The sequence below is a fragment of the Aquila chrysaetos genome, chromosome 14, assembly GCF_900496995.4.
Source record: "Aquila chrysaetos chrysaetos chromosome 14, bAquChr1.4, whole genome shotgun sequence".
Taxonomy (NCBI): Eukaryota; Metazoa; Chordata; class Aves; order Accipitriformes; family Accipitridae; genus Aquila; species Aquila chrysaetos.
This window is the reverse complement of record NC_044017.1, coordinates 25,149,644-25,164,426: the sequence shown is the minus strand read 5'-3', so window position 1 is coordinate 25,164,426 and position 14,783 is coordinate 25,149,644. Positions and strand designations below refer to the sequence as shown.

Genomic DNA, 14,783 nt, shown 5'->3' with positions numbered 1-14,783 from the left:
TTGCTAAAAGACAAGGCATAGTAGGACCCAGGAAGCATGCTGGTATCAAGGTTGTATTATTCTAGACCAGAACTGACTTTTCCAGGCATCTCAGAAAGTCAACAGATGCTTGCCCAGATGATTCATGAGTCAAGGAAACGTAGTTTTCAGAAACAATGCAAACTAAAGGCAGAAAGTATTCATATCTTACGTAATTTTAACTAATATATCAATTGCTTTATATAGTCTTACTCCTGACAATCTATTTACCCTAAGCTCTATGTAAGATTTTACATCAAGTATTTGCCATTAACCACTACTACCTTGGACCAGTTGAGTCTTTTCATGGTAACCTCAGGTCTGAATTCTTTTTTAGGCTTCATTCCAAATGGCAAAGTGCATGAAGGTGGAGACCACTGTGCTCCAGGCAGGCCTGGCAGAGGCGGTGGTGGAGGAGCACCACCAAAAGCCAGAGGAATCCCCAAGCCATTTGAAAGTGGTGGAGGAGGCGGGGGAGGTGGTGGTGGTGGAATTGCTCCATTAGAAGGCAGTGGCGGAGGCGGCGGCGGAAATTGATGTGGTCCTGCAGCTTCCAGTGGAACGACAGATGCATCTCCACGCGCTGATGGTAGAAAACCAGGTGGCAAGGAGCCATACTGTTAAGGAAGATATTCAGTTTCACATTTTTTGTCAACAAAATGCCATAACGATCATAGTTTATAGATTAAACCCAGCAAGCCAATTGAAAGTCAGTGCCTTTTTTCTTGTGTACGACAGCTAAATAGGAACTATAAGGAAGGCAACGTGCTTTTGATTTCATAATTGAAGTCTCAACTCTGAAGTGGACATTCAGACCAGGGTGTGCACACCAGAAATGACAAACTGCAATGCTATATCCCACTTATTATATTTCACTGATCATGACCCAAGAAGGGTCTGACAGGTATCTTGATGAAATTTTATCTAGACTACCACAGTTTAGCTCAAATTAAAAAAATAACATCCTAGTCTCTAGTGTTCTTACTTATCCTACAGAATACAGAGAAACATTCCAAGGATATAATAGCAGAATCTGAAGAGATTATTAATTCTGTTGAAAAACAGTAGGAGCATTCTTATTCCACAGAATTGAAATCACCAAGTGATGATGAAAAAAAATTCCTTCCAAAAAATACAGCTGCCTTACACACCAACTTCTTATTCTATATAGTAAGGACATCTATACTGTATCAAGATGGGCTTATGAGCACTTCAGTAAGTCTAAAAAAATATATTTATTTCTAGTATTTGAAGAACTTCTATCATAGACCTTCAAACATTAATAAACAGCTACCTGACAAAAACAGAAAAGAATAAATAAGTATTTATCTACTGGTGATAGTATTAATCAACTTTTCAACTGATAATTATGAGCTGAAACAGCCCATTTTATTTTTTAAAAATGGAGGGAAATACAATAAGCAAAGGCTTTAATATTTTTAAAAGGAAATAGCTAAATATCAATAAATAAAAATAAATACATGCACAACAGTATTGTTCTGAATTTCTGAACATATGCATTTTTTACACTAACAAGTAGACACTGAACAATTAGGCTCTAATAACAAAAGAAATACAAGAACAAATACCAAATGCAACAAAAGAGTAAACAAACAAGACCAGGAGAAAAATAGTCATAAGAGGTGGAAGTAGGCATGCTAAGTAGCTACTGATGTCATATGGAAACCAAAGATTCCTCTTAAGATAGATTTAAGAGTACTAAGTTGCAGTAATCAATTACTTGAGATTTACAAAACATTCCAAATACCCCATTAACAGAGGGATAATTCATGGTATGATAATTAGTGAGCATAATCATATGTTAGGCTTACTATCTGCATGTAAAAAAAAAAGTTCTATTTAATACAAGAACAAGAGAAAAAGTAAAATAGGAGAGAAAGCCTATTTCACTCACAAAAAGTATTTAAGTATGTTTTCAAGATACACAGATAAAAATACTTTCTTAGTGAGTGATACACAGCTCTCACTATTTTTTTAGAATGCAACAATTTCTGTAATTGCTTTTTTAAAGCCTGTTTGACTTTGACATTAACAGTTAATTCTGACCAGAAACCTGAATTTGAATGACATTTTTAAACAGAGCAAAGCAGAGCTAAACTAATTTTCCTCACTAAGAAAATTAAACAAGCTAATTAAACTAAGAAAATTAAAAACCCTCTATGATAAAAAACACATATTTTATCACCTTCATAAATGCATGTCTTGCCAATGCTGTCTTTCTTTAGCCATTTTTAGACTATGCTTCTTATTCCACGAAATAAGACACAGGAAAAATCACTTGGTCACACAGTCTCCTTAAACAGATTTCAGAGCTGAGGCAGTTACAAGTTAACTCAAGTATTAGTCTCAAAAATCTGCACTATTCCTCTCCATGACATCTAAAAATATCTATTTATGCTTGGAAATTGAAAAATTATCAGGAAATGTTCTTATCCAGCCACAGGTTATTTCTTTCACTGCTGGAGATTCATGGTAAGCAAACTGAGTAATGAATAATTTCCTGTGTAGGGATAAAGATCAGAGTTATGAATGCTAATCTAAAAGCATAAGACTTATTACCCTATGTGGTTAATTACTTTGGAAATATATGACACTGAAAGCAAAACCCAAATGAAACATAAGGAAATAGTTTAATTAACAGAGCTCAGGCACAAAAAGGATCATCTTGGAACCCAAGCAGCTAATTAATGTCACACTACAATTCTTTGTATAAAACAGAAATAAAGGAAACTAACGATCAATAATAATCAATAACAAGGATTCTTTGAAAAAACCCTCAACTGTACTATCAGAATCTGCAAAAGATGCAAAATTAAGTCCCTTTCAAAAATAATACTTCATACATTCATTTAAACTGTCTTATACCTGTGATTTAAAAGCTTGTAATTCTGCTTCAAGTTCATTGATTCTTTCTTCTTTTTTTTGCAGTAGGGCCTGGGTCTCCTGATGAACTACAAAATCTTTTTCAAACTAAGAAAAAAGAAAAAGAAAAAAACTTGTTGATGCTAGTCAGTCCTGCGTAGTTTCTTTAGTTTCCAACTCTTCCTTTTGTGTTTGTTAAAACTCACATGTTAATAATATAAGGACACATACAACATAGCTGCTATTCTAACTTCCATGTATCCACTGAGTGAAATTGCCATGTCTATTACCAGTACAAGTATTTACTATATGAAATGGCATAAAGTACTTAATGTATTTTAAGTTGGAATTCGGCAGAGGAGCTTAAAAAAATTGACGTACAGTAATACAGAGTCTGTAGATACAAATGAGTCAATTCTTACTCTCCACCTGTTTATCTTGTTGAAGAAACTGATAACTGTTCAAATAAAGTATTCAGTTGATTTTGAGAGATTTGTACATGAAACCTTATAATAAATAGTAGAAAGACTCTCAATTAAGGTTAACTACATTACACTACTTTCCTCTGCTTCCTAATCCACAAGAAACATCCAAATTCCCACTTAAACACAGAACTAATAGTAATTTGAAGTTAAAAACTATGCCACATTCAGTTACATCGTTCATGAAGCTATCAAGTAACCCCCTGTGTCCATCTTATGGTCACATAACTTGAGAATTACTTACTTTTCTAGAAAGTTCAGAAGCCCTCTCTTCACATTCTTCTAATCTTGCTTTATCTACACAAATATCTTGAAAAAATAAATAAACACACTTGCACATATACAGGGAACACAAGATTCTTTGTCACATATACAACTTTAACTTGGTTTTTGGAACATATAAAGTAGTATGATACTGTAATCATTTTCAAACATAGTACTTACCTACTAAGTGGCTGAAATTTATATCTAATCTTTTACGATACGTGAAATCTGGGTCTGTTCCACTTCGATGTAACACTATTTGGGACACACACTCTTCAATTAATTTGAAATACTGTGGACTAAAGACAGAGATGAGTTCTTTTACAGCATATTCATTTATCAATGTATACTTAAAATCTTGTCTATAAACACAGTAAGGTCAATAGATTTGGGCTGACTTATTTCCATAGAAGGGCAGGTGCAAACCTCAAAAGTCTCAAAGGACAAATACATCTGGCAGCTTACTACACAAGACCAATTTACACAAAGCCTGAAAAAACAGTGCACCTAAAGATAAATGATTCTTGTATTACAAACTTTGCATCTCTCCCCCTATAGAAATACAGAAAGGAAGGAATCCCTCCTGATTTCTCCCAGTAAAGAGAATGCTCTTCCTTCAGCTTGATCCCTTCTGGTTTTGTGACTTTTGTAACTATGGATGCATTCCAGCCCTGCTTCAGTAAGAGGAATGAGAAACACCTTGTTCTAAAATGCCAAGGGGTATGACTGCTGGGTCACTTGCCCAGAACATGCAAGCTGTGAATTCAAACCCTTTCAGGTGGAAGAGGTCTAGCACAGGTGTACCCATGTCAGGCAAGCACTCTTAATTTTAAGGGTACATCTGTGCTAGACCTTGCCTGAAAGGCAAGGTTATCCAGAACACTACGCAGAAAACAGTCAGCTTTCCTTCCTGAGTCAGTTCATACCTGGTTCCTCCAGTGTTTCCTCAAAAACAACACAAGCAGATTTTAGAAAGGAAAATATTTGGCAGCTTCAAACATCTAAGATTTTATTAACCATTTGCCTGTAATTTACCTGACTAATTTCTCAAGAGACACTAACATGTTCATACTGACCTATAATGTAGATTGAGAATACTTAGTTCCCAACCAAAAGTTACTTGACATTAAGCATATGTTCCCATTTCTATATAAAATGCACTTCTGTGCATACTTGGTTTCGTCCTTTGACTCAAATACACCACAAAATTACAATGCTACAAGCATGATTTATAACCGATTAAGAGACCTGTCCTGATCATTTATACTTGCAGTCAATAAGGCTCAGTTTTCAACAAAAATAGTTTTATATATTTATGTATAAAATTGTACCCTAAGCAGAAGAGACATAAACATACAGATGGCATTCTTATTCAAAGGTGATACTTTTGAACAGGACCTCACAAAGGAATAATTACGAATTGCAATCCACACAGAAAAAGACTAAACTGTATTTATCATTAAATTTATAGAATAATCTATTAATAACTAAATGACAACAAAATACATAATTAACATTTAACATAGCATTAACCATACCGTATAAAATAATCATTTCTTATCAGCAAAAGATGTTGGAGAATAGAAAGAAAATATCCTTCAGCACTAGTGTCCTTAACTGTATTCCACACCATGTTGTAAACATCATTTACTTCAGTAAAAGTGTTAAGGAGAGTAATAGCAAGGAAAAAAAATACTTCAGTCAAACGTTGACTGATAACTTTTTAAAACAGAAATTATACCAGAAAAATGTCCATTATACACTTTATTTTGTTCATGTTTCTCTTGCTGATATCAAAAGGATATTCTAGTTCAGATCTAATATCTTCTAAACGATGAGAGAATTCAATCATGTCTTCTTCCTTATGCTCATTGAACACTTTCAGCTGAATATCTAGTGCTTCATTCTTTATACATTTCAATTGCTGCAAAGAGGAAACAGTAGAAAGGCTTGCAAAATTAGCATTTCCATATGTAAATAGACCTTATCTTTTTAATAACTTACATAAGTCTATCTTATTTTAAAGTTTAAAATTACAAGAACACATGAGTTAAGTTAAATATTCAAAAGGTAAACATGGCTTCAGTCTGGCTTAACAAGTGTCTGCACAACAGTCTGTCACACTTTCTAAATCAAAGTCCTAAAATGCTGAGGAATCAGCATAAAGTTCAGAGAGCAGACTTCACCTTTTCATTCTTATTTTAAGACTGATTCTCATATCTAACTGCTCATACCCAGACTTAACAAAATGCCTTTGAGAATAATTCATTAGAACTTGTTCTCCCATTCCCCCTCTCAAGCTTAAATAGTCCAATAATTTAAATAGTAATGCAAAGAGAGACTACAAGACGCTTACTGGCAATATCTCTTTCAATCCACTGCGCATAAATTCATTTCTGATGTGAAGCCTAAAATCCAAGTCATCAGGAGATGTAACGAGAGCATTGATGAGCTGCATGCAAGCTACCTATAACAGAGGAAATATTAAACTATTTTATTTCTTAGATTTCAATATGCATCACAGTCAAAAAGACACAACAAACTACTAATTAGACATTACATCATGTCTAATTATTAATCTACTGTAATCTTACAGTTAAGATACTTAAATTTCTTATCAGCCACATGAGCTATAAATACCAAACATAAGTTCACAAATTTCCATAAAAATGAAATATTTTCTCACTCCATTGAACTTTGTCATTTTATACAAATAGCAAGTTCCTTTAGTAAATGAACTTTAGCAGCGTCCTGGTTTCGGCTGGGATAGAGTTAATTTTCTTCCTAGTAGCTGGTACAGTGCTATGTCTTGGGTTCAGTATGAGAAGAATGTTGATAACACACTGATGTCTTCAGTTGTTGCTAAGTAGTGTTTAGTCTAAAGTCAAGGATTTTTCAGCTTCTGATGCCCAGCCAGCAAGAAGGCTGGAGGGGCACAAGAAGTTGGGAGGGGACACAGCCAGGGCAGCTGACCCAAACTGGCCAAAGGGGTATTCCATACCATGTGACGTCATGCCCAGTATATAAACTGGGGGGAGTTAGCCTGGGAGGGATCACTGCTTGGGAATTAACGGGGCATCTGTCGGCAAGTGGTGAGCAACTGCATTGTGCCTCACTTGTTTTGTATATTCCAATTCTTTTATTATATTTTCACTTTATTATTGTTATTATTATCATTATTAGTTTCTTCCTTTCCATTCTATTAAACTGTTCTTATCTCAATCCACAAGTTTTACTTTTTTTTCTGATTCTCTCCCCCCTCCTGGGTGGGGGGAAAGTGAACAAGTGGCTGCGTAGTGCTTAGTTGCTGGCTGGGGTTGAACCACGACAAGCAGGTAGTAAATACCTTGATAAGCGTAATTTTCAACATATAAAAATCAATGTAGATATACATTTATCTATACATATATAAAAAGTTAGTGACATAATAAAAATGCTAAAGGCTAAAGTCTGCATGAACAGTGGAAAACGTATTAGAAGACAAAATGCTGATTAAACTAAACTGAGCCTGAAGAACAGAATGGGCTTTTTTCCCCTTCTTTTTAAAAATCTTCCCTTTCTAAACATACTGAACCAGTACTTCATGGGAACCAGTACTTCAGCTCAAAAGCAAGCATCAGGTCAACTAGTGAGTAGTCTCTCTTCTGAGGAATCAAGAGATTCATCTTGAAAACCCATAGCCAGGAGCAGCAGGAGTTCACTGTTCAGATTCACAAATATTTAGAAAGATGGCAACTTATTATTAATCATAAATAAGGAGGACAACAGCCATTATTTCCTTTTTTTACCTTCTCTATTGTTTGCACGTCTTGCTTCAAGGCACAGGAAATACGTTATTCATCTATTTCCAGCATTTTAAGGGGTTTTTAAAAACACGAATCAATTACAATTGTCTTCTGGCCTAATATACTATGTAAATAAGTAAAGCAATCTGGTACAAATACTTTCTCTGTTGTAAAGCCTTTTATTGTCTAGAAAATGATGATGTATTATGCCGTGGTCAGGCAAAAGGTGATACCAGGAACATACTGTTATCAAGTCATCTTCAAAGTACATATAATGCCAAGTACTGAATTTACATATGGTCACCAGTAGAACTGGATGGCCAAGCTACTTTGATATAGACTGTAAGAAACAACAGCACTCATTAGTTTCCAAGACGAACATGCTAAGATTAAACGATAACACAGACTACAACCATGATCCTACATTTATCCTACTGCAGGGAATGTAAGTATAAAAGTAGTTCTATATATTATTTTAGTTGAACTGTTATGCAGGTGCATTGCAGTCAGCATAATTTAGGCCTACTTGACAGCAATATTAGCATATGCAGATGAACTTTAGTTAACACCATAGGAGAAGGAAATAGCTTAGTTATAAGAGCAGAGATGTAACAAGTGTGAACAACCTGTTAATCAACATGGGAGCTGTGAACCTGTGGAGGATATCAAGTCAAGCAGACTGAGCTCCAGCAGGATGTTAGGGACATGTGTTAGAATGACCCAATTAAGCATCAGGCAATCTCCACCCGATCCCATAAATGATGGTATTTGGAGTCACTTATGAGACTCCAGAGAGAGAACTGCAAGGGCTCCACAACTCTTCACCAGGAGTTGGGACCATCTCTCCAACTTCCAGAGGTGCCTGAGAGGACAAGGATGCTCAAGTGAGGATGCTGTGGCATGGTGTGGTTGGAACCACTCTAATAACCTATCTGACACCTCTCCTGGAGAAAAGCTACCATAACAGCATCTATTCTTATATTACTCTGTCATATAACATACCTTGCATCAACAATAACTTTAAAGCAGTAATAGGAGAAGGGAACAAGCTTTGCTCCTTCCTCTTACTTGAATGGAGAGATGAAATTAAGTTCTATTCCCTCAGAACTTCTATGAAACTCAGTACATGCAAATACCTAGATTTGCATAATAATAAAAAATAAAACTATGGCTTTTACTTTATTGACATCAACAGGACAAAGCACACTAAAATCAATTGTTTAAGTCAACTGCATGAAAATATTAAGATAGACTTCTGTAACTTACTCCAGTCTCAGACAATAATTATTCAAATCACATCATCTAAACAAAATACAACAACACAAGTGGGGAAAAAAAAAAAAAATCAAAACTTTAGGTGATCAAACATGAAGCTGTATTAAAGCAGGAAAAAAAAAAACAAGAGAGAGAGAAAATAAGATTGAGGGACAACTTGCAAAAAAACCTCTGTGATTAACACATCTTTTTCCTTGAAGATAACAAGAGAAGGAAGACAACCAGAGAATCTGTAAGGTCAGTAAAAGATCACGGTGAAAAGGAGTACCCAAAGAAAACAAAGGCCACAACAACACTTCATCAAACGTTCTACTGGTGTGTGAAAGGAGTTCCCAAAGTAGAACAGAGACACAAACAGGTTCAGGGGTTGGCAAGAAGAATTTAAAGAACAAAGCCAACAATGAGAAGTCACAAAAGTGTATTCATTCTTAAAACATTCAAAGTTTTGAAGAAAATTGATGACAAAAATAACTTTAGTACCTGCTATTGCATTCAAGTTCTTACTTGAAAGCATGTTGACACCCAAGAAAAGGAAGACTGCAGAAATTATATTGATATTTACAAGGACATTTTCAGGGAGATCTGGACAACCACAGACTGGTAAGTTTGACTTTTCTACAGTGCAAATACATTGGAAGTATAATAGAGAACAAAATTAATGAGTAACATGAAAAAAATGCAACATGAATAAATGGATACTACGAATACATGCAACATGGCTTTGTAAAGCAAAGTCCTGTTTCATAAACCCATGAAAGTTGTTTGAAAGGCTCAAGGAGCAGGCAAGAATTGGCCTAAGTCTGGACTTCAAAAAATACAAAAAAGTTTATAAAATGTCAAAACCACTTAGGAAAATTTAGAAAACAGTACATTAAGTAGCCTAATTCCACAAAAAATAGTATTAAAATTCTATCAAGAAGAGGAAACAAGCTTGTGAACATTTTAGTAACACTGCAGTCTGGAAAGCTAGATTTTGGGGAAATATGCTAAAACCAAGTGAAAGATAAAAATACCCCTCTTAAACTTCATGAACAGCAACCGATTGGCTTATTAAAAGGCAGTTTTAACCAATAACCCAGGGAAGATTCAAGAGCAAAGAAACTTTTTGATATACTAAACTTTGCAGTTGGAAAAACAACGTATTAATATCAACCTATGTTTGACGGTAAGTAAATTAAAAAAAAGTAGCAAGCTTAGTTCAACTAGTGTCTGCATAAGGCACAGGAATAAACTCAAACAGAATACTTGAGAGTTTTCCAAGACAACACAGTTCAAGCTTCAGATATCTGCATTTAGATGCCTATATGTAGACAGATATCTATATGTAGCTACATGCATAGCTAAACTCCCATTCTTGTTAATCAGTAGGCTACTAGATTCTTCTTTAAAGCTCTTCTTTAAGATTCTTGATTATAAAAGATCTTCTTTACAACACACATGGAGTGACCAGGGCATTCTAGGATCCATTGTCTTTACTGATTAGGGACCCAATTCATCAGCTTAAACATGAACACATAATAATCAGAGTACTATTACAGCTGCTAGTGTCTCCCATCTGGCTTACAAATGCCAATCCAGAAGGGTGGGAATCTCCTAAAGGAACTGTGTCACATTTACAAAGGCATCTGAAATTACATTTAAAGTTCATGCACAGGCAACTAAATTGAGCCTTGGATTTCCATTGGTTACATTAGAGTTTAGACATCTAGCTCAAATGCTTCATGGGTTGGCTTGCAGACTAAATCCTATTCAGTGTCTCACTTTCTAAAGAGAAAGATCTGCCACTTAGAAAGCTCCTTTGTTCCCAGTCTACAGAGTTTTAAATAAGTCTGATATTTTACCTCCATCTGTGTCTATTTGTTTAAGAAGTAAGTCTCAACCACAAAAATGCCTCAGAAAAACAAAAAGTAAAGTCTGTCATGATTTTTTTTTTAAATTACAAAGATAGAGATACGTGACTTTTGTTTAGAAATACCAGATTATGACTTTCTCATCTTAAAGTAGTTCTAAATCTGCTTAACATCATGATTAAAAAATTCTGAACATTCAAATACAGACTGGTATTTAGAATTATTAAATTACCAGAAAGTAAAACTGACTTCAGATCTAACAATATTCAAACAATGAGTTTGTTTCCTGCTTCTAGAGTGTGGCTACTAACTAAAGAAATGCAGTAGAAATAACAGATACGGTAATCTCTTCCACAAAAAGAGACCATGCTGCTAATAAAGGGTCAGACCAAAGAGAAAACAGTCCAAAGAGTTGAAAGAACTTCTTAAGGGAGAAAGAAAGCTACAGATAAGTAATTGTTTTCTTCAAGTGCTTGTCTCTACATACATTCATACTACACACAATTCCAAGGAGTATCACCTCATAATTATTTCTCTTCAACATTCCTAATTAAGAAAAAATTGAAGAACAGTTATCCCAAATGTAACATCATTCCTTGACAATTCTCAAAGTATGTAACACTTAAGGAAAATGCCTGTGACATTCCCGTTGACAGTTCTATAACTGTCAATTCCTGGGACACAGAACAATCAGTCACTACTTGCACTCCAGGTGAGTGGGCCCTAACTCATTCTTTTACACTCAATTATCTTGAATAAGATTCTGTAAACAGACTGACAGCCTTTTGAATTTTCAGCCACGAACACAAGGTGGGAAAGCTGTGTCCATATCAAAAAAGATGTCTCATCTTCAATAAATGAAGAGGTAGTTCTGCTGAGGTAGTATAAGGATTAGTGAAGATAGGTAAATTAGCTTCCCAGGAAGGCACAAGTCATTATGAGCAAAACATTCTGGGCAAATGGTCTCTATCTAAAACCAATTCATGAAGAGTTGTAGATTCTGTAGGTGGAGGTATTTTGTCAGTCTGCCCTTGAGAAGATGCCTGAAGAAGTGAAATTATTTTAGGCTCTAACAGCAAAAGGTATATGGTAATACACAGCTCTCTAGTGTACCTTCTAAAATTTTGTTGTGGTGCTGAGGACTGCAATTTCTAAGTACTCTTTCCTGAGGGACACCTGTAACCCAGACAGTAATTACATTTTGAGAGTATCCTGCTGTTTACAACAGGCATGCAGTGAAGGAGTGTAGAGGCACTTTCTTTTCTTCAGGGAAAAGCCAAGAGCAAATCTTTCATTTCACCTGGCAGACTATTTAGATGCTTCCCTCCCTTCTTCATGGCTAGAGAATGGCAGCTAAGTATAGTCCACCATGTTAGTTTTCAGAGGGCTCTCGGGTCTGCGAGTATATTCCATCCGGAATGCTTTGAACGCCCTGCTGCCACATGGTAGGGAAATCTACAATACTTGACTTTGTATGTTTATCTAAGAGATGGGCATATATTGATGGATACACACACACATTATTTTTGGTAGGGAAGAACTTCGCATGGATGATGATACAGTTCACCTGGAAAGTCAAAACTTTGAATGCTTTCTTCCTTGAGAAGCTAGACCAATGAGATCAGATATATCCTGCAAAGTGAGAAGTTACATCTTCAAGTTCTAATCTTCTGTGATTCCAACTGGTGATGTCTATCAAGTTACAGGATGCATTTTCTGAAGATTCCACAGTCTGTGCTTTAAACTTGCATTTTTCCAAGTTGAAGACCAGACAGAATATACCTGGTCCTTTTCTGGTGGAAAATGTCACATACATCTCAGTAGCTCAGAGCAGCTTTTTCCATGCATAGACAAGACAGCCAATACTAACTATATGCTAAGTATTGTCTTATGTCATATCTTGCTCATTTGAATAAGAGGAACTGCGGTAAGATTTTCTACTTCACTTTTCTCACTCTTACTGCAAGTATGCATTCGTAGAAAAGGCTGTGAAGATGATGCATATTTGGTTAAATTCTGCTTGCCAATATTAAACTGGCTGTAGATTTGGCTTTGGTACAGACGCTATGACTTGGACTTGATGATCTTAGAGGTCTTTTCCAAACTTAGTGATTCTATTCTACTGTAAATGTGTCTTTTCTCTTCCCATTTCATTCACATGGACTCCACTAATGGCCTTTCAGTACTTAAAGCGGGCTTATAAGAAAGATGGGGACAGACTTTTTAATAGGGCCTGCAGCAACAGGACAAGGGACAATGGTTTTAAACTAAAAGAGGGTAGAGTCAGATTAGATATAAGGAAGAATTATTTTTTTTTACAATGAGGGTGGTGAAACACTGGAACAGGCTGTCCAGAGAGGTGGTAGATGCCCCATTCAAGGTCAGGTTGGACGGGGCTCTGAGCAACCTGATCTAGTTGAAGATGCCCCTGCTCATAGCAGGGGGGATGAACTAGGTGGCCTTTAAAGGTCCCTTCCAACCCAAACCATTCCATGATTCTATATTGATGTTCATCAATTATTTACCCTTGCTAATGACAAAATATTCTTAGTAAAGGCTTTGAGATGTACTATCCACATATATGTACATTTACATGGATCTTAAATACATATTATCAGTCTTTACATTTAGATAAAGTGAGCTTTGCTCTGATTCAACCTATTACATATGCAGTTATGGAAAGGATCGCATTAGCACAGAACAACCAAGAATCATCAAGTGATTCAGCTAACCAAAATATCACAGACCATACCATCTCACCTTCCCTTATTACTAGATTAAAAAGATGAAGTTGTATTCCCTGACAACTAAAAATACTGGGAGAGTAATGCTAGTGATGAATAGATAAGACCTTTTACTTTGTCACAAAAACGCTTCTCCTAGGACAGTCATGAAACACCTGCAGGTTTCCACAGGGATGATCAGTACTCATTTTTAAGGAACTAAATTGGAAAAGGAAGAATTGCACCTTTGCTTCAACACTGTACCTCTTCCCAGTTCTAACTGGAAAATTAGAAGGAGCTGGCATGTGCGATTAGAACTGTACAGAAGAACCACAGCACTCTTCCATTAGTTAAACTGCCTGCTTGAGGAACAGTGATGAAAGATGATGATCAGAGAGTAGAAGCATTCATTTGATTCTACAAGAAGAACGAGAAGAACTGGGCAACACACAACTTGTTGCTGCTGGTTTCATCATGGTCTTAAATACATAAAATGGGTTGTGTCAGAAGAGTTGTATTTCCTGCCTCCATGCCTTGAACAACCAAAGTATTAGACTTTATCAGTTGTCGTCATAAGTATACAAGGTACCAGATTGCCTTGTATGCATTTTCTTGAGCACAGGCTTAAGGTGTTAAAACTACATTTAGCTTAACGAAACCAGAAACTCAATATTACTCCTGCCTGTAGTTATATTCTCAAACTAAGATCACCAATCTTACCTTGAACCAAAAGCATTTAAGTAAGCTTTCCATAATTTTGGATTTTATGAAAGATAAAAGGGAAAATACCCTTTGGTTTCAACAAATGCAAGAAGTAGATACATAGAGTTTTCACTAAAAATACAAAAATCATCATACTGAGGCCTTTTATACGTTCAGCCTTCAAGTAACAGAAATGTTAGTCAATTCAAAATTGAAAAGGTCAGTTGTTAGTGTCAAATAGAACTGCCACAAAGCAAGCCTACATATATCAAGCAGATAATCAAGGCAAGTATGCCAAGTAACTGACAACTGTAAACTTTTGACTCATTAAAACACTGTCAAATTAACCACCAGGTCAATGTCATTGTTGTAAAGGTTTATAACATGAGGAACCTTGATTTTTCTGGTCTTAAAAAAAGAAATCTAGCAACCATTTGTGGAGTCTGAAAAAGAAAAAAAGCCTTTTAGCAGAAAGAATGTCTTCAAATGGAAGTTTAACTCAAAAAAAAAAAAAAAAGAGAACTTTCATTAAAAGTTTCCATATCTACATGAGATACAGCAAATGAAACAGCAAAATGTTACCTATTTTCAGGAACTTTAGGGTAACACTCTCAGTAAAGCCAAATTAATATATTTAGCTTAAGTATTGCAATTGTAACAGAGTAAATTCTCGGTTTTAACAATGGTCCTATCTTCCACATCAAAGGATAACAAAATACCAAATGGAGGTATAGCACAATCATGAGAAATCATAACTAGTAGAAAAGTACTTGTTTAATATCTGAAGAGTAGTCCTAGAAA

The 14,783-nt window shown here is 35.5% G+C and overlaps 1 protein-coding gene across 5 annotated transcripts in view; it reads right to left on the bottom strand.

Moving 5' to 3' along the window:
- Positions 1 to 14,783, bottom strand: part of DIAPH3 (diaphanous related formin 3) — a 249,906-nt gene that overhangs the window by 184,364 nt on the left and 50,759 nt on the right. For all 5 annotated transcript variants that reach the window (XR_003926581.2, XM_030036634.2, XM_030036632.2 and 2 more), the window contains 7 exons: positions 6,004 to 6,114; positions 5,453 to 5,571; positions 5,186 to 5,302; positions 3,828 to 3,946; positions 3,628 to 3,692; positions 2,905 to 3,009; positions 303 to 635 (listed from right to left, as the gene is read on the bottom strand). Coding sequence is in view for 4 of the 5 variants with exons in the window: in XM_030036634.2 (XP_029892494.1) it covers positions 303 to 635; positions 2,905 to 3,009; positions 3,628 to 3,692; positions 3,828 to 3,946; positions 5,186 to 5,302; positions 5,453 to 5,571; positions 6,004 to 6,114 (969 nt within the window). In the remaining variant the exon portion in view is untranslated. The remainder of the gene's footprint in view (positions 1 to 302; positions 636 to 2,904; positions 3,010 to 3,627; positions 3,693 to 3,827; positions 3,947 to 5,185; positions 5,303 to 5,452; positions 5,572 to 6,003; positions 6,115 to 14,783) is intronic.